The 24638-nt window shown below is 42.7% G+C and overlaps 1 protein-coding gene and 1 long non-coding RNA gene across 2 annotated transcripts in view; one reads left to right on the plus strand and one right to left on the minus strand.

The window, feature by feature from the left end:
* LOC134799167 (uncharacterized) overlaps positions 1 to 17540 on the plus strand; it is a 514174-nt gene extending 496634 nt beyond the window's left edge. The window contains exon 3 of the long non-coding RNA XR_010145339.1: positions 17514 to 17540. This is a non-coding gene — a long non-coding RNA (uncharacterized LOC134799167). The remainder of the gene's footprint in view (positions 1 to 17513) is intronic.
* On the minus strand, positions 848 to 24629 carry LOC134799153 (probable cleavage and polyadenylation specificity factor subunit 2). Its single transcript, XM_063771561.1, has 15 exons — positions 24334 to 24629; positions 18528 to 18793; positions 17650 to 17895; positions 16630 to 16817; positions 16201 to 16299; positions 15027 to 15151; positions 14184 to 14330; positions 10372 to 10386; positions 9922 to 10120; positions 7682 to 7772; positions 7167 to 7353; positions 6596 to 6686; positions 5833 to 5953; positions 2429 to 2616; positions 848 to 983 (listed from the first exon to the last, which is right to left on the minus strand). The coding sequence occupies exons 1-15, from the start codon at positions 24480 to 24482 to the stop codon at positions 891 to 893; spliced, it is 2205 nt and encodes a 734-aa protein (XP_063627631.1). The 5' UTR covers positions 24483 to 24629; the 3' UTR covers positions 848 to 890.
* Between the last annotated feature and the right edge of the window lie 9 nt (positions 24630 to 24638).

The raw sequence follows: 24638 nt of genomic DNA on the forward strand, positions 1-24638 counted from the left end.
AGTGACATTAAGTCGAATTTCAATTATCTTTATAAATGTAACATAGAACCCTGTAATATTGGGGCAGCGATATGTCAATGATATGGAAATAGTCATGGGACAGGAGATTTTTTTTTTCTTTTCGTTTGGCGATTGTCAACGATTTTGGCTAAGGCCATAGTTTTCCGGTAGCTTTAGGTTTATTTTACTGTCATACAATCATAATTATTTCCTTTTGGGATTTTAAGGAAGTAAAAACCTTCTAATTATAAACTAAATAAAGACCCTAGCCGTTTAATTTGTAGTTTTTAGAATAGAATAGAATAGAATAGAATCTCATTTAATCAAGTAGGATTTTACAATCTCTTTTGCATCGTCAAAGTACATTATAAATAAATTAAAATTAAATTAAAAAATAAATAACAGCTTACAAAATACAAAATTCAACAATTGCAATTTACTACCGATACAAATACATTTCATAATAATTAATTAATTTATTATTTTAAAAAAGAATTACTCACGTCGAAGCACGGGTCTCGGAGTAATCGGTGCACATACATTTAAAAAAATAGCCACAACCGAATACAGAACCTCCTCCTTCTGGGTAAAGAAGTCGGTTAAAAATACGGAATCTTTGTTCGAACATTCACCTTGAATAAAATGCGTTAATGTAATCTGTTAGCCAAAATCAAAACGAACTTACAGGCTCCAGTGCCCGACACAGCTCCAATAATCGATATTTTCAATCATAATGTCGAATCAATAAAGTTGACAGCAAGGTGTCGATTATTGGCTCTTAACATGTCGATTATTGGTGTTTACGTTATATTGTATAGGGAAAATGATTAGCAAAACGATATTTTATTTGAAACAATTTATTCTTAACCAATATCTCATACATCTCGTCACTACACGATGGCGAACTGTTCGTACAACAGTTCACGTACTTTATAATACTCCTCCGACAGAACGCCTTCTAGTGCCACGCGACCGTTCTCCAACTGAAAACAAATTTTAATGTAACTGTTCATGGTATAATAATATACTCCGCCTGGTACTCCATTCCCGTCTTTTCTAGGTCACCTAACTGACACGGGCCTACGTCATCATGCGACAGCGCTATATGATAATATGCGATAGCGCTATATATAGCGGCCATGTTGTTGTGACGTAGGCCCGTGTCACTCTGGGAATGGAAGACCATGTTTTATTAGACTATGTAACTGTTATGTTATGTCGGAATGGAGTGAATAGGGGGTATTACTGCAATGTTCTGCCGCCAGAGTGCAGCACTAGCTCCTCTAGTAAACCATAGAGTAACTTATACATACTGTTCCTTAAACTGTTTTTTGACTAGTTTTCACAGCCATAAAAATATGAGATGCATCAAGGCGGTTTGTTAACAAGGGCCTACCGGGAAACGCGAAAATCGACATTTAGTTATCTGCCTCTTTATCGCTCGAATATGCAGAGTGATAGAGAGATTAGATAACGAAATTTCGATTTTCTTGTTTCGCGGTAGACTCCCAGATTGTGACGGATAGATAGTGGTAGTGGCGCCTTCTACGCAGAGTTCCTATTCCCTATTGTCAATGTCAAGGTACAGTTTCCGATTTAGGCCATGGTTCCTGTACAAACAGCAACGCTCCTAACTGTCCACCAGTGGACCTTATGCCTTTTGTTATAAGGTTTACGAACTGTCAGTTAACAGTGTCGGCGATGGTACCAACTAATTAGTTGCGTGCGTTATAAACAAAGTTATAAACGTCTGTCAAAAATCCAAAGAGATTGCAAAATACAGGGCAACGCACGTATTAAGGCTTATGCACAACGGACGCGTGCGTGCACGTGCTAGTTGTAATATATTTTTCATCACACTTGCTCGGAAAAGATGTATTTACACGTAGGGCTTGCGGGCGGGAAATTGAATTTTTCGCCCTAGGGCGGAAAAAATCTTTTCCGAGCAAGTGTGATGAAAAACACTTATTTACACGTAGGGCTTGCGGGCGGGAAATTGAAATTTTCGCCCTAGGGCGGAAAAGTGTTTTATACAGAAGTTTGTTTTTATTAATTCTCCTTTTTTTCCTTACAAGTGTGATGAAAAACATTGTGTGTGCCACGGGCGGTAAAGAAATTCCGAACTCGTGAACATTTTAAGCCCTCGCTTCGCGTCGGGCTTAAAATTGACACTCGTTCGTAATTTCTTATTTCCCGCCCTTAATACACAATGTACTAATACAGATCCTTATGAGAGATAAAGATGACACACCGCTTCGGCTTGCATGACGTTTGCTTGCACGGCTCTAATATTTCACCGCACGTGCATGTCTACGCAAATGCAGTCGGTGTGCTCTGGCCTTTATACTTAGTTATTTAATCAGTTGAAATTCCTGTTTTTTTCTCAATTTCACTACTTCTTTTGAATACTTATCTAAACCAAACTCACCCGTCTTATAGCGAGCGTGCCATTACAGCACTCTAGAGCGCCGTGTGAGAACTCGGCCGCCAGCCCTCGTCGAGCTAAGGCTGCTCTAAGTTCAGACAGTCGTATGGCGTTGATGTAGGCCGCGCAGTGCGCCGCGCCTTCACCACCGGGCTCTAAGGACATCACTACGTCTTCTGAAGACTCCTCCTCTATAGGGACAATGTCAAAAATTAGATAATATTCTAAACGCGTCACACGCGAGATAATCGCACCGCTTTCGATGCTTAAAGTACCATTTTATCCACGACATAAAATAGCAGACTAAAGGGGACCACAGATTACCAGTTCGCCGGACGATATCAGCCTGTCAGTTGTTCGGAGCTGTCAAATTTTGCGTTTAAGTGACAGGCTGATATCGTCCGGCGAACTAGTAATCAATGGGCCCTTTATTCGTTTCCGAGAAAATACGATGTGACCGGATTATTCACTAGATTTGTACTCGGTCGTAAAACATTCTAGGGCTCTAGCGTCATCTACTTCAACGGTCAAGTCCGATAATTTCAACAATGTCAGATGAGGTAAGGGAAATATACTTTATTTTTCTCGGGGTAAGAGAAACCATATGAGAAAAGTCCTATATTTTTTTGTTAATTTTATTTAGGAATTAGCTTTATTTTTAGTATTAGCATTTAATTTAGTTTTTACATAGTTTTTAATATTTTTAAGTACCTATTCCTGTTTCCGAGGGCGGACAGGTCTTTTTGGGCTTCGTCACTCCAGCGGTATCTGGGACGCCCCGACGGACGTTTTCCGCCCGGGTGGCCCACATACGCTCTTCTCACAGCACGATCCTCACCCATCCTCTCCAGGTGACCGAGCCAGCGGAGTCGTGTGTGGTCGTGTGGCGCAGAATAGGGCAGAGTGGCGCTCTCTTGTGTTAGAGGGCAAGATCCTCTTTGGGTCACTGAGCCAGTGATGTATGTATGTCTTAGAGGATATAACCAACGGAGACGCCATGTCTAAAATTTTCGGTACAAAATAGTCTGCCGTTTTTTGCGGGGGAGGGGCACATCAAATGTATAGGTACGTCATGTCAGATAAACGTCAGTCCATACATATGGTTGACATGTGGTTGACCATTGGCCGCCTATTTTCGACAGAAGGGAACGCCTGTTAATGGCGGCTCCATTGTTAATTACTCCGAGATGTATGTACCTATTCCTGTTGATTTTCCCTACAAGTGTCCACCTTCCTCCATAGTTCCTCTTACCCCACCTGACCTTATTTATAATATGACTTGCAAGTCTGATAAACTCAATTTTTAACCGACTTCAATTTCATAGAAGGAGGAGGTTCTGTATTCGGTTGTGGCTATCTTTTTTTTTTCTATGTACGTTCACCGATAACTCCGACATCCGTAGTCCGATTTGAGTAATTCTTTTTTTGTTTGAAAGGAGCTACCTCCGAGTTGGTCCCATTTTAATTTGGTTCTGTTCTGATGATGGGATCCATGAGGAATTGAGGGAACTGCTCAATTTTTAAAGGCACATGCATGGTGTTTTGGGCGTTTTCTTAAGCAACTCGAGCATTTTCTCCCGAAAACCACCAATTTGATTAAGTAGACCTGATGATGATGATGATTATTTTGATGATAATGATGATGATTTCTTTAAATGTAAGTATGTTCAGCGATTACTCCGGCACATGTGATCCGATTTGAGTAATTCTTTTTTTGTTTGGAAAAAGTTACCTCCAAGATGTTTCCGTATTATTTTTGGTTCTGATCTGATGATGGAATCCATGAGGAATTGAGGGAACTCCTCAATTTTTAAAGGCACGTGTTAAGTGATTTCGGGGTTTTCTAAAGAAACTCGAGCATTTGCTTCCGAATCCACCAATTTGATGTACTGCAACTGTATCTAAATATATAACTGTACATAAACGTCTTATGCATCTAAATGTAACTTTTTATGCATCTCGCTCACACTAAGGTTAGTACGAGCGAGATGCATAGGAAGTAAGTTATACACATGCTAGCGAATATATCAATGTCAAACTCGTGGTAAGCTGGTAAGGCTACTGATCGGGGGTTAGGGTTAGGAGTTAAGGGGTCAGGGATTAAGGGGTCAGGGATTAAGGGGTCGGGGAATGGCGGTTGAAGGGTTGCTGGTTCAGGATCGAGGGATTCCTGGATCAGGGGTTGATGTGCTGTGAGGTTGAGTGATCGGGGGGCTGAGGGATTGGGTCAGTGGCGGGGCGGGCAGATGGATTTAGTTGACAGGAATTATAATTTCCCAGACAGACTCGAGAAAATTCCTGATTACATATTTACTAAAGTAATAGGTACACGAATTTAGTGTTAAACATGATCTTGTTTTTCATTCATGCGTCGCGCTCTTAACAATGCGTTAAAACTAAAAATAGTAAAATAAAAACTTTTTACAAAAAAAATGAAGCCGACTTCAAAAAGGATGAAATAAAATATTATCCTTTTTTATGTCTATGCGTTACCAACTGATATGTTTGAAGTCGGTGCCAAGCCAAGTAGTAACAATACTGCCCTGCTAAGCCGAGTGGCGCTATCTCAAAAGAAAATGCATTGCTAATTTATACTTTAGTTTCTATAACTGAGAATTCCATTTTCAAAATCATTTGTTTTTGAGATAGCGCTGTTCGGCTTAGGAGGGCAGAATACTAGTCAAAAATAATCAGCTTTATGGCTATAAATCCCATTAGAACTGTACTAATAATTATTATAAATGTGTAAAGAATTCTGTCTGCCTCTTTGTCGCCTTTTCAAGTTTTCATGGCTAAACAACTGAACTGCTTTAGGTGAAATTTGGCAAGAAGGTAAATTCCTTGAATTGTTGAATATTTTGAAATGTAGTCCTCTGGATAAGGGACGGGAAATAACTCAGTCCCAATCCCACACTTGCGTGCTATAGACTGTTCGAGCATTAGTAAGAAATGATCTTTAAAAAATACGACGGCATAAAAATGCATTTATATTTACACTAATGTGCCGACAAACATGGTACGGACTGCGCCAAGAAGGTTTGATCGTGTGTTCTGATCTGAGGTGTGTTCTTAGGTCTAGTCGACGTCAATGATATGTTTACACTTTTGCATCTTACTCCTTTGTAATAAGGCGAAAAGTGTAAACATATTTTTAACGTCGACTGTACCTACAGAAAGTACGTTCATTGTCGTCGTGTAAGGCAATCCAACGTAGGTAAATCCTTATTGAATCGCACCAAAGTCATGGTATGCTTCAAAATTTGGCTTGGCACCGACTTCAAACATATCAGTTGGTAACGCATAGACATAAAAAAGGATAATATTTTATTTCATCCTTTTTGAAGTCGGTTTCATTTTTTTTGTTAATTTTTTTTATTATTTGATAAATAAATAATAAAACAGCTTACCGGGTGCCCCGGGCTCCCTGGGCCGAGCTCGCGGCTGCAGCACGCCGGAGAGCCACGCCAGCTCGGCGCCGCCCGCCTGCTTCCACGACAGCGAGCTCATCACGGCGTCCGTTAGCTTCACCTGCAATGAACAACAAACATCGTGTCACACCAATAAATTTAACGCATTTATATGTAATTGACTGAAGCGTAGCGAAGGTCTACGTTTTGACTCGGGCATTTTGCTTTTGGTATATCCGAATGTTCTACAGGTCGCAGTTATCAACCGATTCTCGTGAAATTTTGTGACCAGATTCTATGTTTAAATTTTTTTATGTCGATGCAGTTTTTGGAACTTTTCTAAATGCGGAAATTGTCATAAAGGACTTAGGCGCCAATAGCGTCAATGGCGCTTAAGACCATTGTGAGTTCACTGTGATAACGACTCAATGAACTAAGTATTTTCCACTTTAGTATTTTCTAAGCTTAACGCGAGGTCTGCAGCTCAGAGTCACAAGTAAATACGATAATTATCGGTTCGTTAACTCCCCAGGTCGATTAAAGCCTGCATTGATGATGTTAAGGCTACGAAATTGCTACGAAACGTCAACCCTTTCAATAACCCTTTTACCGTTAAAGACGTCAACTGACGCGCGCTGCTTCGGCCCAATATCAACCTTCGTGCATTCCGACAAGGTACACGATGACGCGCCGCACACGACAGGCGTAACGTTCAAAAGGTTATAAATATGGTCTACATCTACAATATTTGTCGGAGTGATACCTGGTAGATGTGCGACTCGGTGGTGGCGTCAACAGTTTCGCCGCGCTCCGGCGTGAATATTTTCTCTATGCCCTCGGTTTCACAGTATTTCCTGCAAAATTATAAAATGTTATTGACTGAAACGAGAAAACTTAAGAAAAAGCGCGGATAGTTCGAAAAATCGCGCAGTCTCTGCTCATGTTGATATCAACTTTGGCTCATGTTGATATCAACTTTAGCCAGCCTTTGTCAGGGATCGCGAAGGGGTAGGGTAAATTTCCGTTTTAGTTAATAATAATGTGTAAAAATCGTGAAGTTTCAATCACTGCTTTTTTCTAATGTTACATTTTTATTTCAAAGTCTTCTTACACTCCATTATAAATGGCTTTATATTCAAAATCCTCAATACTTATTCTTCAACAAATAGGATGTATTTAGTGCTCACAAAAAAACTGGTCACCTACGAGTCTGCAGAGCAGTCTGGTTGGCCCGTAGACCTACTATAGCCCGCGCCTTCGCTTGCGCGACTACCACATGTATCTATGTGTACAGATGGACGCATTTATAGGTGTCTGACGTATATAGTGGTCACCTGAGAGTCTGTAGAGCGGCCTGGTTGGCCCGCAGGCCTACTATAGCCCGCGGCTTCGCCTGGGCCACTACTCGGAGCAGAGACTCGCCGTCACAACGGCCCTCTAGCTCTATGTATTGGACGGACGCCTTTATAGGTACTTGACGGACTGTCATTAGGCATTTGCTTGGGATTTCCATTTCTTCCTCTGAAAGAAAAATATTATTATAAACTATACATATATTATAACACAAGTTAAACATACAAATATTAAGTTCATCAGGTCGTAAGTAGTGGCTACTTTATCTGGTTTTAGTCACAGAATAGAAAGACAGAAAGATTTTTTTTTTTCAGTATGGGACTAAATCTATTTTAATTTTCTTTATATTCCATGTTCTTCTTCGGGTTTCAACTTTAATCTAAATCGGTTCATCAGTGCGGTGCATCAACCTCTAAGGGGTCGTCCATTAATTACATCTCACAAAATTTCAATTTTTAGAAAGAATTAAGAGATGCTGTATAGTGAAGTTGTGTACCTTCGGGTTCCTGCGTGGGCGGCGGCTGCGGCGCCACGTCGCGCACCTCGCCCTCCGCGTCCACCACCTCGGCCAGCCGGTAGTCCTCGGGCTGGGTCATAGAGAAATATAGTAAGAATAGAGTGCTCACTCCATACATCCGTTTTAGTACCAAAACGACTATTAATTTCGCAGTCGACATCTAACATCGAGTAGCGGTATTATCAGTACCGCTACTCAATACTAGAATTCTCTAGTGTCGCGACTCACGAAAATTGTATTGAACAACAATTTACAACTAATATTAAAAGCAGCAGTCGTTGAAAATGGAGTTCCGGTTAATCCGATTATAATATTAGCTGAAAATTGTTGAGCATTAGACTTTTCGATCGGTGTCAAGTAGCAGTACTCATAATTCCGCTACTCGATGCTAGATGTCGACTACGAAAATAATAGTATTTTTGGTACTAAAACTGATGTATGGAGTGAGCATTCTATGTAATTTTTTCTCTATGGGCTGGATACAAAACATTACTGCTAAAGCAGAGACGCTTTCCACGTAGATTTTCGTACATTGACCCGCGCATGTCTATTGCACGCGCATAATTATATTGCTGTCACGCCCATGGTGCCGGTTGTCAATGTACGAGTTTAACGGCAATATAATTATACGAGTGCAATAGAGATAGCAACATACGGTGACCCGCGAAATGCACAAAAGTCTATGTGGAAAGCGTCTCTTTCTTACAGATTACTTAAAGACTACATAATATATTAATAAAATAGTGCATCTAGAATCCCTAGTTTATTTTATTGTTATTACTTGTTACTTATTTTTATATTTTCTGTATACTCTTCTTAAGGCCTGGTATCGTGTCGTGTCGGACCGATATCGTGTCGTATTCGTGCTGATGTCGTCTCGGACCTATGTGGTGTCGGACCAATATCTTGACGGATCATTTCGAAACAATGATGTACCGGATTAGTGTCGGACCGAAGTCGTGACGGGAAAGTGTCGTTTCCTGTCGGCTAGGTGTCGTACTTACCCGTATAACCATAGCGTGATGTCGCTTGTTGCTCTTGAAACAGCCCGTCGAACGGATGTCGTGTCGGACCGACATCGTATCGTACTCAGACTCACCCGTATAACCTCCCCGTAGTCATCAGTCCTCGCCCTGTCCTCATGACACGGATACATAGCGTGATGTCGCTTGTTGCTCTTGAAGCAGCCCGTCGGACGGGTGTCGTGTCGGACCGATATCGTATCGTACTCAGACTTACCCGTATAACCTCCCCGTAGTCATCAGTCCTCGCCCTGTCCTCATGACACGGATACATAGCGTGATGTCGCTTGTTGCTCTTGAAGCAGCCCGTCGGACGGGTGTCGTGTCGGACCGATATCGTATCGTACTCAGACTCACCCGTATAACCTCCCCGTAGTCATCAGTCCTCGCCCTGTCCTCATGACACGGATACATAGCGTGATGTCGCTTGTTGCTCTTGAAGCAGCCCGTCGAACGGATGTCGTGTCGGACCGACATCGTATCGTACTCAGACTCACTCGTATAACCTCCCCGTAGTCATCAGTCCTCGCCCTGTCCTCATGACACGGATACATAGCGTGATGTCGCTTGTTGCTCTTGAAGCAGCACGTCGGACGGGTGTCGTGTCGGACCGATATCGTATCGTACTCAGACTCACCCGTATAACCTCCCCGTAGTCATCAGTCCTCGCCCTGTCCTCATGACACGGATACATAGCGTGATGTCGCTTGTTGCTCTTGAAGCAGCCCGTCGGACGGGTGTCGTGTCGGACCGATATCGTATCGTACTCAGACTCACCCGTATAACCTCCCCGTAGTCATCAGTCCTCGCCCTGTCCTCATGACACGGATACATAGCGTGATGTCGCTTGTTGCTCTTGAAGCAGCCCGTCGGACGGGTGTCGTGTCGGACCGATATCGTATCGTACTCAGACTCACCCGTATAACCTCCCCGTAGTCATCAGTCCTCGCCCTGTCCTCATGACACGGATACATAGCGTGATGTCGCTTGTTGCTCTTGAAGCAGCCCGTCGGACGGGTGTCGTGTCGGACCGATATCGTATCGTACTCAGACTCACCCGTATAACCTCCCCGTAGTCATCAGTCCTCGCCCTGTCCTCATGACACGGATACATAGCGTGATGTCGCTTGTTGCTCTTGAAGCAGCCCGTCGGACGGGTGTCGTGTCGGACCGATATCGTATCGTACTCAGACTCACCCGTATAACCTCCCCGTAGTCATCAGTCCTCGCCCTGTCCTCATGACACGGATACATAGCGTGATGTCGCTTGTTGCTCTTGAAGCAGCCCGTCGGACGGGTGTCGTGTCGGACCGGGATGTCGTGACGGCCCGTTACCACCCACATTTCGAGGTCGCCGTCCGAGTCCGAGTCGGACGATAGGCCTGCTACTTCTTCCCTGTCAATATAAATAAGGTCGTATAGGCCTAATTATGTTAAATTTGCGACCCGCCCGGCTTCGCACGGGTTATACAAAACCTTAAGAGGGAAGAATACTACGTACTCGTCCATACAAAACGAGAAAATGTTTTTCCATTCTCCATGGTGCTTTAGTACGTTATTGACACAATGAAAGACTAGGTTTATTTATAGGTTTTCCTTTTTTTTTTTTCAAAATTTGTCATATTTCTTTTAAGCCAAACTTTAAACCTAGAATATATTATGCTGAAGCGATCGACATCAAAATCAAAGTGATTTGTTAAGATTTAGTTAGTGGAAACGGAAACCGTTTTCTCCCGAAATGGAAATTTCATCAAAAAAGTCACCTAGGATCTCAAAGCTATTCTTCCCTCTTAACAAATTATACACAGGAAGGTTCAGCTTCCTCGAGAATCAAGGAATAAGTGAAAAACGCAGGAAAATCCGTTTAGTACCTAGTTCTTCAGTTTATCCCGAACATACATACAAACAGACAGACGCGGCGGGGGACTTTGTTTTATAAGGTGTAGTGATTTATGAGCTATTTGGAAGTTTGTTAGTAGCCGATATGAACTCGCTTGACGGAGTTGTTGACCTTGGTGCGCTGTTGCATGAACTCCTCCAGCTCGGCGCCCTCCAGCCTCACTCGTCGCCGCACTACTAACTCTAACGTTCTGTCTCCGCCGTTCTCGATGAGGTCACGAGAGTGATGACAGCTTTATTATGAGATTTATGAGCAATATGGAAGTTTGTTAGTAGCCGATATGAACTCACTTGACGGAGTTGTTGACCTTGGTGCGCTGTTGCATGAACTCCTCCAGCTCGGCGCCCTCCAGCCTCACTCGTCGCCGCACTACTAACTCTAACGTTCTGTCTCCGCCGTTCTCGATGAGGTCACGAGAGTGATGACAGCTTTATTATGAGATTTATGAGCAATATGGAAGTTTGTTAGTAGCCGATATGAACTCACTTGACGGAGTTGTTGACCTTGGTGCGCTGTTGCATGAACTCCTCCAGCTCGGCGCCCTCCAGCCTCACTCGTCGCCGCACCACTAACTCTAACGTTCTGTCTCCGCCGTTCTAGATGAGGCCACGAGAGTGATGAAAGCTTTATTATGAGATTTATGAGCAATATGGAAGTTTGTTAGTAGCCGATATGAACTCACTTGACGGAGTTGTTGACCTTGGTGCGCTGTTGCATGAACTCCTCCAGCTCGGCGCACTCCAGCCTCACTCGTCGCCGCACCACTAACTCTAACGTTCTGTCTCCGCCGTTCTCGATGAGGCCACGAGAGTGATGAAAGCTTTATTATGAGATTTATGAGCAATATGGAAGTTTGTTAGTAGCCGATATGAACTCACTTGACGGAGTTGTTGACCTTGGTGCGCTGTTGCATGAACTCCTCCAGCTCGGCGCACTCCAGCCTCACTCGTCGCCGCACCACTAACTCTAACGTTCTGTCTCCGCCGTTCTCGATGAGGTCACGAGAGTGATGACAGCTTTATTATGAGCTATATGGAAGTTTGTTAGTAGCCGATATGAACTCACTTGACGGAGTTGTTGACCTTGGTGCGCTGTTGCATGAACTCCTCCAGCTCGGCGCCCTCCAGCCTCACTCGTCGCCGCACTACTAACTCTAACGTTCTGTCTCCGCCGTTCTCGATGAGGTCACGAGAGTTATGAAAGCTTTATTATGAGATTTATGAGCAATATGGAAGTTTGTTAGTAGCCGATATGAACTCACTTGACGGAGTTGTTGACCTTGGTGCGCTGTTGCATGAACTCCTCCAACTCAGCGCCCTCCAGCCTCACTCGTCGCCGCACCACTAACTCTAACGTTCTGTCTCCGCCGTTCTAGATGAGGCCACGAGAGTGATGAAAGCTTTATTATGAGATTTATGAGCAATATGGAAGTTTGTTAGTAGCCGATATGAACTCACTTGACGGAGTTGTTGACCTTGGTGCGCTGTTGCATGAACTCCTCCAGCTCGGCGCCCTCCAGCCTCACTCGTCGCCGCACTACTAACTCTAACGTTCTGTCTCCGCCGTTCTCGATGAGGTCACGAGAGTGATGAAAGCTTTATTATGAGATTTATGAGCAATATGGAAGTTTGTTAGTAGCCGATATGAACTCACTTGACGGAGTTGTTGACCTTGGTGCGCTGTTGCATGAACTCCTCCAGCTCGGCGCACTCCAGCCTCACTCGTCGCCGCACCACTAACTCTAACGTTCTGTCTCCGTCGTTCTCGATGAGGTCACGAGAGTGATGACAGCTTTATTATGAGCTATATGGAAGTTTGTTAGTAGCCGATATGAACTCACTTGACGGAGTTGTTGACTTTGGTGCGCTGTTGCATGAACTCCTCCAGCTCGGCGCCCTCCAGCCTCACTCGTCGCCGCACTACTAACTCTAACGTTCTGTCTCCGCCGTTCTCGATGAGGTCACGAGAGTTATGAAAGCTTTATTATGAGATTTATGAGCAATATGGAAGTTTGTTAGTAGCCGATATGAACTCACTTGACGGAGTTGTTGACCTTGGTGCGCTGTTGCATGAACTGCTCCAGCTCAGCGCCCTCCAGCCTCACTCGTCGCCGCACTACTAACTCTAACGTTCTGTCTCCGCCGTTCTCGATGAGGTCACGAGAGTTATGAAAGCTTTATTATGAGATTTATGAGCAATATGGAAGTTTGTTAGTAGCCGATATGAACTCACTTGACGGAGTTGTTGACCTTGGTGCGCTGTTGCATGAACTCCTCCAGCTCGGCGCCCTCCAGCCTCACTCGTCGCCGCACTACTAACTCTAACGTTCTGTCTCCGCCGTTCTCGATGAGGTCACGAGAGTGATGAAAGCTTTATTATGAGATTTATGAGCAATATGGAAGTTTGTTAGTAGCCGATATGAACTCACTTGACGGAGTTGTTGACCTTGGTGCGCTGTTGCATGAACTCCTCCAGCTCGGCGCACTCCAGCCTCACTCGTCGCCGCACCACTAACTCTAACGTTCTGTCTCCGTCGTTCTCGATGAGGTCACGAGAGTGATGACAGCTTTATTATGAGCTATATGGAAGTTTGTTAGTAGCCGATATGAACTCACTTGACGGAGTTGTTGACTTTGGTGCGCTGTTGCATGAACTCCTCCAGCTCGGCGCCCTCCAGCCTCACTCGTCGCCGCACTACTAACTCTAACGTTCTGTCTCCGCCGTTCTCGATGAGGTCACGAGAGTTATGAAAGCTTTATTATGAGATTTATGAGCAATATGGAAGTTTGTTAGTAGCCGATATGAACTCACTTGACGGAGTTGTTGACCTTGGTGCGCTGTTGCATGAACTGCTCCAGCTCAGCGCCCTCCAGCCTCACTCGTCGCCGCACTACTAACTCTAACGTTCTGTCTCCGCCGTTCTCGATGAGGTCACGAGAGTGATGACAGCTTTATTATGAGCTATATGGAAGTTTGTTAGTAGCCGATATGAACTCACTTGACGGAGTTGTTGACCTTGGTGCGCTGTTGCATGAACTGCTCCAGCTCAGCGCCCTCCAGCCTCACTCGTCGCCGCACTACTAACTCTAACGTTCTGTCTCCGCCGTTCTCGATGAGGTCACGAGAGTGATGACAGCTTTATTATGAGCTATATGGAAGTTTGTTAGTAGCCGATATGAACTCACTTGACGGAGTTGTTGACCTTGGTGCGCTGTTGCATGAACTGCTCCAGCTCAGCGCCCTCCAGCCTCACTCGTCGCCGCACTACTAACTCTAACGTTCTGTCTCCGCCGTTCTCGATGAGGTCACGAGAGTGATGACAGCTTTATTATGAGCTATATGGAAGTTTGTTAGTAGCCGATATGAACTCACTTGACGGAGTTGTTGACCTTGGTGCGCTGTTGCATGAACTGCTCCAGCTCAGCGCCCTCCAGCCTCACTCGTCGCCGCACTACTAACTCTAACGTTCTGTCTCCGCCGTTCTCGATGAGGTCACGAGAGTGATGACAGCTTTATTATGAGCTATATGGAAGTTTGTTAGTAGCCGATATGAACTCACTTGACGGAGTTGTTGACCTTGGTGCGCTGTTGCATGAACTCCTCCAACTCAGCGCCCTCCAGCCTCACTCGTCGCCGCACTACTAACTCTAACGTTCTGTCTCCGCCGTTCTCGATGAGGTCACGAGCTAAAGTACCGGGTGAGGATCTGCAAAAAGTGACTTTTTATTTCACCACAATAATACGGCACGCTCTACGCGCTAATATACTCGTACACTCATTACGCTCCGTATAAGCATACAGAGCGTAATGAGCGTATATTTTCGATACGACTGCATAATCAATGTATGTTACTTTATGCCCTAATGAAATGAACACACATTCATAGGTTGTATTAAACAATGTACGACTTTTATATTTCCTTATTGAAGAATTCCGCAAACAACTATTATCACTTCTTTATTTTCGCTTTTACTACGCGACGTCACACTGTCACATGTCATGTACGAAATACATTACCACTCGGGAAATTTTCAAGTGGTCTCTGATAGTTAACACTAAAAAAACAGATCCCTGGCAAAGCCGCACTCCAGGTCGGGATAGGAGCCAGCACCCACCTCGGGCACCGGAGTCCCCTTTCCCTGCATTGACCCGTAACGGGCTGCGTTCATACAACACATCCCAGCGATCTTGGTCAGATATCATCTTTCTGTCGTAGTGGCCATCGGTTCTAACAATGTGAGTGAGTATAAAGTACCTTAGTACTTTTTTCCACGGGCGTCAACATACAGGGGGCAATACAGTTAACCCAAAACAGGGGGGTTTGGAGAGCGGTGGTGAAAAACTGCACTCCTGATGGTCACGACCCTCAGCCTTGAGGAACCGACAGAGAATAATAAAGTACCTGTGTGTGAGTATGATGGAGTTCTGAGGGTTGGGAGCCCACTGCAGGAACAGGTCCCTGGCGAAGCCGCACTCCAGGTCCGGGAAGGAGGCCAGCACCACCTTCGGCCCTGGGGTCCGCGTCACCTGAGTAACGGTAAAAACATTATAACTATTAAAACAGTGGTTAGCGTAGAGAAATCCATACTAATAAAAGGCGAAAGTGTGTCTGTCTGTCTGTTACCTCTTCACGCTTAAGCCGCTGAACCGATTTAGTTGAAATTTGGTATAGAGATAGTTTGAGTCCCGGGGAAGGACAAAGGATAGTTTTTATGTCGGAAATCATCCCTGAAGAGAGTGCTAAGGGGGGTGGAATTGAAAGAGTTAATGAATTGCCTAATAATTGAAGTAAACAATGCGCAAATTGAATGATTGCTATTAGCATTATCCAGGCGCTATACCTTCTTTAGCTGCTGTCACTAATTCCACGCATACGAAGTCACGGGCAAAAGCTAGTAGCAATATAATGTAATAGCATATTATAAGCAATAAAGTACGTATAATATAACCAAAGACATATGTAACTTCGTATAAGACGAATAAAGTCTAAGGAAAAAACGTGCCTCGGAATTCAAGTAAAAGTCATTCTCGAATAGGTGGCGCACACACCTTTAGCCTATCCTCGGCTAGATGGCGTGACGACACCGTTTCATATTTAACAATTTTAACACATAGATATCAGTGAATGAACATGGATCAAAATGATATAAAAATAATAAAATCATTTATCCATATATATACATTTTTTGATAACTTTATACGTTTTAATTTTGAGTTTTAGTCGTGTGTCGATAGATGGCAGTAAATTTACAGTGACTACAATATTTACAATGACAGGACCCCTCTATACTATCTATTCTTTTTGATATAACTGACAAAGTGAACGCAGAGCGCAAGCGAAGCGGCTCCGTTTCAGATTTAGGTAAAAAATCCTTTTGCATGTCCAGTTGTTCTTTTCTACAGAACGCATTTCTCAAGCGATTTTGTAAATAGATTCGGTAATTGTATGCATTTTTGTCGATTAGTATGTTGTGTTTTAGCCGCTTAAAGCGTGAAGTAGTAACATATAGACAGAGACAGTTACTTTCGCATTTGTATTTTATGTAGGGATTTATTTATTAAACAGTTGTATTTACCTCGACCACGGAATGGCAGAGTTGGAGGTGACGTAGAAGAAACGGGTTGCTCCGGGCCCCTTCAAAGGCTCGGGTCAGTTTATCGCTCATCCATTCTATCTGTAAACAAAATTTTACACCTTTATTCACGAAACTTGAAATTATTGCATTCTATAGTTTGGCAAAACAATTTTTAGTAAAAAAAAACCGGGAGTCTTTTTTTACCGGCCAATTGGTTTGCCCCGCTATAATAAGTAGACGGCCCTTTTTCTCAGCATATAAACGAGATGAGGTTCAACTGACTTTGGACAGAAGCAGTAAAGTATATAAAATACAAGTTTAATCAATGGTTCGGATCTGATGCTTTGAATCTTAGAACTATCTGTGCGCATCACAGAATTCACAGATAAAATTGCGGCATGCTAGGCTACTGCTAGAGAACTGACTAACCTGCGACTTGGCGAACTCGACCACATTGTAGCTGACATTAGACAGCAGCAGTAAAGTGTATGCGACCAGCCCGGAGTCCTTGTTTCGCCAGAGCTGGTCTAACATGTGGGCTAACTCTAGCACTCGACCGGCTGTATCTGTGCAGACTAGCACGCTGCCGCCGCCACGGAGGGTGCTTAGTATCGTTGCTGGAAAAAAAAAGGGCATGAGCTACAGGAGGAATAGTTGTACGCTCTGGCAGGATAATTAACTCCCTTTTCTCAAAGTATGGATACTTCAAAAAGGAGTGTACAGGAACGTAAAGGGATGGCAACGCGCATGTGATACCCCTGAAGTCGTACGCGTTCATTGGCTATGGCAGCCATACTCAAAGTGCGTTCCGTGGACCACTAGGGCTCCGCAAAGCCTGTGGGGGCTCCGCGAGAAAAACTGAAAACAAATCAATAACCAGCTCTCCTATATCTTTGGTGCGCAGTTAATTGGACATGGGAAATATTCTGTGCCAAAAAAGTTTGTGACCCGCTGGGCTATGGTACTTAGTTTTCATCAGATGGGCCACTTGACTGCTTGTCATCAGGTGGGCCGTATGCTTGTTTGACAGTGACGTGGTATTAAAAAAAAACCGGGCAAGTGCGAGTCGGACTCGCGCACGAAAGGTTCCGTACCATAATGAAAAAAAAACGGAAAAAAAATGCAAAAAAGAAAACGGTCACCCATCCAAGTACTGACCACGCCCGACGTTGCTTAACTTTGGTCAAAAATCACGTTTGTTGTATGGGAGCCCCATTTAAATCTTTATTTTATTCTGTTTTTAGTATTTGTTGTTATAGCGGCAATAGATATACATTATCTGTATACGGACGGACGGACGGACGGACGGACAGCGAAGTCTTAGTAATAGGGTCCCGTTTTACCTTTTGGGTACGGAACCCTAAAAAGGTCCGTATGAGCGAAGAGGTTCCTGGCAAACAAAGGTCAGTCTTGACTGATATGTAAATGTGCAAAACCAACTCAACTTACTCATGAGCTTCTCGTCTCTGAGCCTCCGCCTCGGCTGCACATAGTCAGCATTCATAGCTCCCAGCAACAGGAGCGATGGTCTCATGATCCGCTCAATCTCGCAGCCATTGAGATGCCTTTCTTTCTTGTGATTGAAGTCTGGTGCGTAAACAATGTCTTCTTCGCCAGGGGCGGCTATACGCCAGATTGTGCCGCCCAAGGAATGGCCGGCGGGTAGGGGCGTGATGCGCAGGCCTAGGCCCTTGCCTGAAAGTAGTTAATAGCCATGTAACTCAAATTAGAAATAAGAGTGCGACAATTGGAGGTATTAGCAGAGCATTTTTTTTAATTATTTGCGTTTTGTTCCACACTGTTTTTTATTTACCAGAATGCAACTCTTTGGCTTCACTGGCATGATTATGGGTTAAATGGTCCTAATGACTAAGGGCCACTTGCACCCTTCACTAACCCAGGATTAACCGGTTAAACCTGTAGTTACCATAGTTACCAGTTTAACTGGTTAACCCTAAAATACCTATGTCCTTATTTTCAGATCAGCATAGATCTGTGTATTTCTCAAAAGTAGAGAGCTGCAGTGTAGCTTGACTATAAACATTGTTCACAAACACTTTGATATTTGTGTTTGCTAGAACGAGACAAATGATAACAAACGCATTTAAGGCCTGTGCACACCAGGTGCGTGTGCATAGACGTGCACGTGCGCGTTGTAATATACGGTACCTTATGTTATGATAGACGACACACCGCTTGCGTGACGTGTGCGTGCGCGGCTCTAACATTTTAGCGGACGCGCACGTGCACGTCTACGCACACGCAGCCAGCGTGGCCTGGCCTTTAAAGTTTTATGATTAAACGGGCAGAGAAACAACAGTACTCACCTTTCATATCAACACTCTGATTATACTTCAACTGCACAATACTATCAAATGCAGCATCGACATCGTCCAGCGTAAACAGATCAAAGTCTGACACATTCTTATGTGCCTGGTAAAGGTCGTACATGAACATCTGACCCATCTTGTACACCGGCAGGGTGGCGTAGATGGGGCAGTTCAGACCCAGTTTGCCCACTGCATATGGCAGGGCCCCGAGGTGCATTGGGTCAGAATGGGAAAGGAGGACTGCGTCTATGCTGTTTACATGTCTGAAATTAGAAATAAAATAAAATTGGCATACTATAAACTCAGTCAAATCAAATCTCTTGTTGAATTTATTTACTTAATAAACAGGTTATCATTTTTTATTTGCGTTTCTATGTATATTAATTGTGAGAGTCAGGATGGCGGGTGTACCTAGATAAAAATAAACAAAAAGCATACCATATTTTAGTACCTAATTTGTACTATTTGGTACCTCCTTTAAAAAAATTAGTACCTCACGGTATTAAAAGTTATCACCAAAAAACATTACACCCGCCATTCTGACAGTCATAATGGCGGGTGTGTTTTATTACGCAATGATCCCGCGATTATTGATAAATTCTATAAAAGACAAATTTTAGTACCTTTTTAGTACTTTCATATTCATTTATAAATTGAGCCACATTATTTGTGGTTTCCGAGTTTTACTCATTTTACACTTTACATTGCTATTACAATTTTACAGGCGCTTCGATTTTTCACCGTATCGATTTCGTTTTTAAGAAAAAACGCTACGCTACAACTATTGTTATTACGCCAGGATTTAGTACCTTTTACGTTTAATTTGTTACCCTTTCACGTTTAATCTGTTAAGTTCAATTAACTATGAAAATTACCTCTTACAAATGGCCAGGCGCGATGTCAAAGAATTCTTCCTATGAAAAAATTCCGCGTACCGTGTACCTATACTTACTCTTAAGTATATCGTGATTACTGATTAAGTGATTAATCAAATAAAACCCGCAAATTATGTCTGTTTGTCGGTATATTAGTGTGATGAATATACTTCTTTGTGGGATCCCGTTGATTTTGCTAGGAAGACATACGATTGAAATACATATCTTTTAGAAATACAAGCAATTATTTCATTTAACTATTACATGATGTTTTTCTATCGTCTTGGTACAGTTTTTCTTCTGACAAGGTCGCTGTGTCTGAGTATGAATATGGCACGGAAAGCGACCCCACAGGGAATATTACGCAAAACTCTGCGTAGAGGGCGTCACTAGCACCAACACAGGGCCTACCGCGAAACACGAAAATCAAAAGTTCGGTTTCTGCCTCTCTATCACTCTTGCATATTCGATCGATAGAGAGGCAGATAACGAAGTTTCGATTTTTGCGTTTCGCGGTTAAGCCACTTGTACACAAACCGCCTTGAGTATCAATGTCTAACCTAGTTCGGACTGCATAGTCGAGTGGCGAGTTGCGAGTATTACGTGTCTGAACACCAACAATTTAGTCGAGTAGATTAGTCAGTAAATTAGTCGAATGGATCCATTTTGTTCTATTTTTTCTGGCGAGTGAGCCTCCCCGTGGCCTCACTCCACCACTCTTACTAGTCTTCTTGACTAAATTTTTGGTGTTCAGACACGTTTAGTAACTAAAATACTCACTGTATGTATGTTGGTTTTTCGGGGATACTTAGGGGGGGGGGATTTAAGGTCAATGAGGGCATTTCCGTCATAGTTTAAGTTCACTTTGGCCGGTCATAACTATGATGATATTAACTTTTTAATAAACCTTATCACTGTAATAGATTAAGCATTTATTTAACCTATGAGATATAGACGACCAGTCTGGCCTAGTGGGTAATGACCCTGCCTGCGAAGCCGATGGTCCTGGGTTCGAATCCCAGTAAGGGCATTTATTTGTGTGATGAACACTAATATTTGTTCCTGAGTCATGGGTGTTTTCTATGTATATAAGTATGTATATCGTCGCCTAGCACCCATAGTACAAGCTTTGCTTAGTTTGGGGCTAGGTTGATCTGTGTAAGATGTCCCCAATATTAATTATTTATATATTTTATTTATTTATATAAAGGTACTCATATTAAACTCCTAGACCTGCTGGTTATTGAAATATGATTTTTTTAAAGACATGTCAGTTGACGGATTTTCCCTAGGGTATGGGGCATTTCTGTCAACCAACGATTTTTCTTGTATCGTGACGTATTACAAACATGTAGGTACGTCAAGTGAACATAAATACCACTATACCCTTAATCGAAACTAAACCTTAGTGAACTCAATTTAAGGTTAAATTTAGATTTTATTCCCAAATATATTCTTGGGGCAAATCCGTCCTATTTTTAAATTTTTTATTGGGAGCCTATAATGTCCCACTGCTGGGCAAAGGCCTCCCCCCACTTTTTCCAGTCTTCCCGATCCTGTGCAGTCTCTGGCCATTCCCTTAAAAAGGAGTCTAACTCGTCTCGCCATCGCCGACGTGGTCTGCCAATTCCTCGTTTTGAGCTGGGCTGCCACTCTGTGGCGATCTTGGCCCACAGCTCACTCGGCATTCGGCAGACATGACCAGCCCAGTCCCACTTTAGCTTGGCCGCTTTCCGAGCTACGTCGACTATTTTTGTTCTGGAGCGCAGCGTGGTGTTCCGGATACGATCCATTAATTTCACACCTAATATGCTGCGCTCCATAGCTCGCTGGCAAACCCCTAGTTTGGACCTCTGATACGCCGTCAAGGACCAAGTTTGTGCACCGTAGGTGAGAACTGGAAGTATGCATATGTCCATGAGTCTCCGCTTAAGTGACAGGGGGAGATCGCCTTTCATCAGATGTTTCATGGACCAATAGCTCCTCCAGGCGTTTTCAGTCCGTCTTTCGACTTCCTTCTCTTGTCGCGCCTGGAAGGAAACTAGTTGGCCCAAGTAAATGTACTCCTGGACATATGCAACCGATTCTCCGTTTATCTCAATCCTACGTGGGGTGCTGCTATTTGTCATTAGCTTGGTCTTCGACATGTTCATCCGAAGTCCAACCTCGAGGCTTGCATTGCTGAGGTCTTGAAGCATTGATCGTAGCTCGGAAGCAGTCGAGGAGAATAGAACAATGTCGTCGGCGAATCGAAGATTAGTTAGTCTTCTATTTCCGACGACAAGGCCCCTATCACCCCAACTCGGGACGAGCTTCCGGAAGACTTGTTCTAGTGTGCTGGTAAACAGTTTCGGCGACAACGGATCTCCTTGTTTGACTCCTTTTTGAATATTGAAGGGTGGACCAGAAGACTGCAGTTTTATGGCGGCTGTACTATTTCGGTAAATGGCGGTTATAAGCTGGATGTAGCTAGGATCTATATCTTGACTGCGTAAAGCTGTGAAAATGGAATCGTGATGAAGACTATCAAACGCTTTAGAGTAATCGACGAATGCGATGTAGACTGGAATATTGTATTCTTGACATTTTTCAATTATCTGATTAAGGGCTTGTAGGTGGTCGGCGGTGGAGAGGCCTGGGCGGAACCCAGCCTGTTCGGGCGGTTGATGACGGTCGAGTGTTCCCGAGATCCGATTTTCTATTAATTTGAGAAACCTTTAAAAAAAGTTTAAAAATAATATCTACTTTTTAATTTTAAATAATACAGCACAGATATCTTAGATTGATGTACGAAAGCTACCACGAATTTATATGAGAAATTTGACAATTCAGTAAAAATCTCGCATCACTGCATGAGTATGATATGAGTTATACTTACCTAAGTGAGTCAAATCAAAAAAGGTTGGTTATAGGGAAATTCCGGCACATGACGATTTTTCCCGTTTCGTAATTGACGGATTTGTCCGCTCGATAGTTTTGTAAACACAAATTTTAACTACCCATGGTTTCTCACCAAGAGATTATAATGTAAAATGGATAAAAAGACCGATAAACATGCATATCGAACAATAATAAACATACTAAGGGCTGATTTAGACTGCGCGCGAACTTGCATGCATTTTAGTTACATTGCGGACTGTTGGTTACGTCCAATTCAACCGACCGATCAAAAACCGCAGTGTAATGAAACTCGCATGCGAGTTCTCGCATCTTCTAAAATTCTAAATAAGCCATTATTAAGGCCTAACTTACATCGTCTCATCCCAACTTCACAAAACAGAGCAGCACACTTAGCTCGATATCAAGTTCGGAGCGCACCTGAACTTTAATAGCGTTATTTTTTTTCATTTACTGGCGACTGAGCGCTGTTTCTGACTACTGTTGTGATCTGTTTTTGACTACTGGTATTAAATGTGCTCTCTGCTTTAGCGATCGAGTCAGCAAGTGCATACTGTTGTTAGAATAGTCGCAAATGTTGTTGGACGGATTTACTCCTCTGACGGATTTGGCCACATTGACCTTAATAGTTCTGTTTTTCACATTTTCCCTTCAAATATAAATTTATTTTTCAGTGTGAAAAAGAAATGTTTTGTAATGTTCAATTCGAGCGCTTTCAAATGATATCCTACTCGACCTAGTAACTATAGACTTGTAAATTTTGCCCCCTCGTTATATTTGGCATTTTCCATAATTATTAAAAATTCATAAACAAATAATCATTCCAAATTTCAAATCGATAGCTTCCGTAGTTCTCGGTATATTTAGCGATGTGACATACGGACGGACAGACGGACAGAGTCGCACCATGAGGGTTCCTTTTGTACTTTTTTGGTACGGAACCCTAAAAAGGACATCAACGGGACGAGAAGTCATATACCGACAAACAGACATAATTTGCGGGTTTTATTTCATTAATCACCATATACTTAAAAGTAGGTATTATGTTATTAGGTAGGTACACAATTACAAGCAAAATGAAGAGCAGAATTTTTTCATACGAAGAATTCTATGACATCGCGCCTGGCCATTTGTAAGAGGTAATTTTCATAGTTAATTGAACTTAACAGATTAAACGTGAAAGGGTAACAAATTAAACGTAAAAGGTACTAAATCCTGGCGTAATAACAATAGTTGTAGCGTAGCGTTTTTTCTTAAAAACGAAATCGATACGGTAAAAAATTAAAGCGCCTGCAAAATTGTAATAGCAATGTAAAGTGTAAAATGAGTAAAACTCGGAAACCACAAATAAAATGGCTCAATTTATAATTGAATATGAAAGTACTAAAAAGGTACTAAAATTTGGCTTTTATAGAATTTATCAATAATCGCGGGATCATTGCGTAATAAAATACACCCGCCATTCTGACTGTCAGAATGGCGGGTGTAATGTTTTTTGGTAATAACTTTTAATACCGTGAGGTACTAATTTTTTTAAAGGAGGTACCAAATAGTACAAATTAGGTACTAAAATATGGTATGCTTTTTGTTTATTTTTATTTAGGTACACCCGCGATCCTGACTCTCACTATTAATTATATGCAGTATAAAAATTGGCAATAATAAATTCTGTACTTTCCTCGTAAGACCCAGGGCAATTTTGGTGCTTTTGAATTTGGAACTTTCTTTTATTTCTATATGACTCCTATATGAGTTCAAAACTCGAATTTAATTTGTACTTGTACAAGTACACGGGCACTTACGAGCCTATAGTTAATATTTCTAATGGTAGTACATTTTTGAAAATAGGTCATGTCCCTTGTCACTTCTTGTTATTGAAACAAATATATGAGATGTATGTAGTGTATCGCTCTCGTAAATGAGAGGAGGCCTGGACGACTTTCAAATGCGTGAAGCATATGAAGGCTAGGAAACGCTGAAAATAAGGTTCTCAGTCAAATAAAGGTACCAAAACATAACCTCAAACTGACCTCTTGAGCTCTTTTATGAACTCCATATCGAACTTCTCGTCCCATCCACAGTCGAGGAGGAACTTAAACTCATCCACGTGTAGTACGTAGCACGGCGGAGTCTCATCTCCAGCCCCGGAGAGGCAGTGTAATTTGATAATTGAAGTCATGACGCCGGCAGAATGAACGCCGTGTATAACTAGCTTTTACACTTAAATCATAATTTATCCACACTAAAAAAATAATTAATTAGCGTAAATTGGTAATAAGTCAGTACATTACAATATTATCTTTTCTTTATATTTATTTTGCATTAATTTTGCACA

Source organism: Cydia splendana, chromosome 18, assembly GCF_910591565.1.
Source record: "Cydia splendana chromosome 18, ilCydSple1.2, whole genome shotgun sequence".
Lineage (NCBI taxonomy): Eukaryota > Metazoa > Arthropoda > Insecta > Lepidoptera > Tortricidae > Cydia > Cydia splendana.

What these genes read in the sequence shown, in the direction of transcription:
- LOC134799153 (XM_063771561.1), bottom strand. Translation starts at nt 24,482, where the DNA reads ATGACTTCAATTATCAAATTACACTGCCTCTCCGGGGCTGGAGATGAG. An exon ending in CCGAGTCGCACATCTACCAG is followed by an intron (nt 5,954 to 6,595) that starts GTATCACTCCGA and finishes TGTTCATTGCAG; the next exon opens with GTGAAGCTAACGGACGCCGT. An exon ending in CAGGGAGCCCGGGGCACCCG is followed by an intron (nt 2,617 to 5,832) that starts GTAAGCTGTTTT and finishes TTGTCCCTATAG; the next exon opens with AGGAGGAGTCTTCAGAAGAC.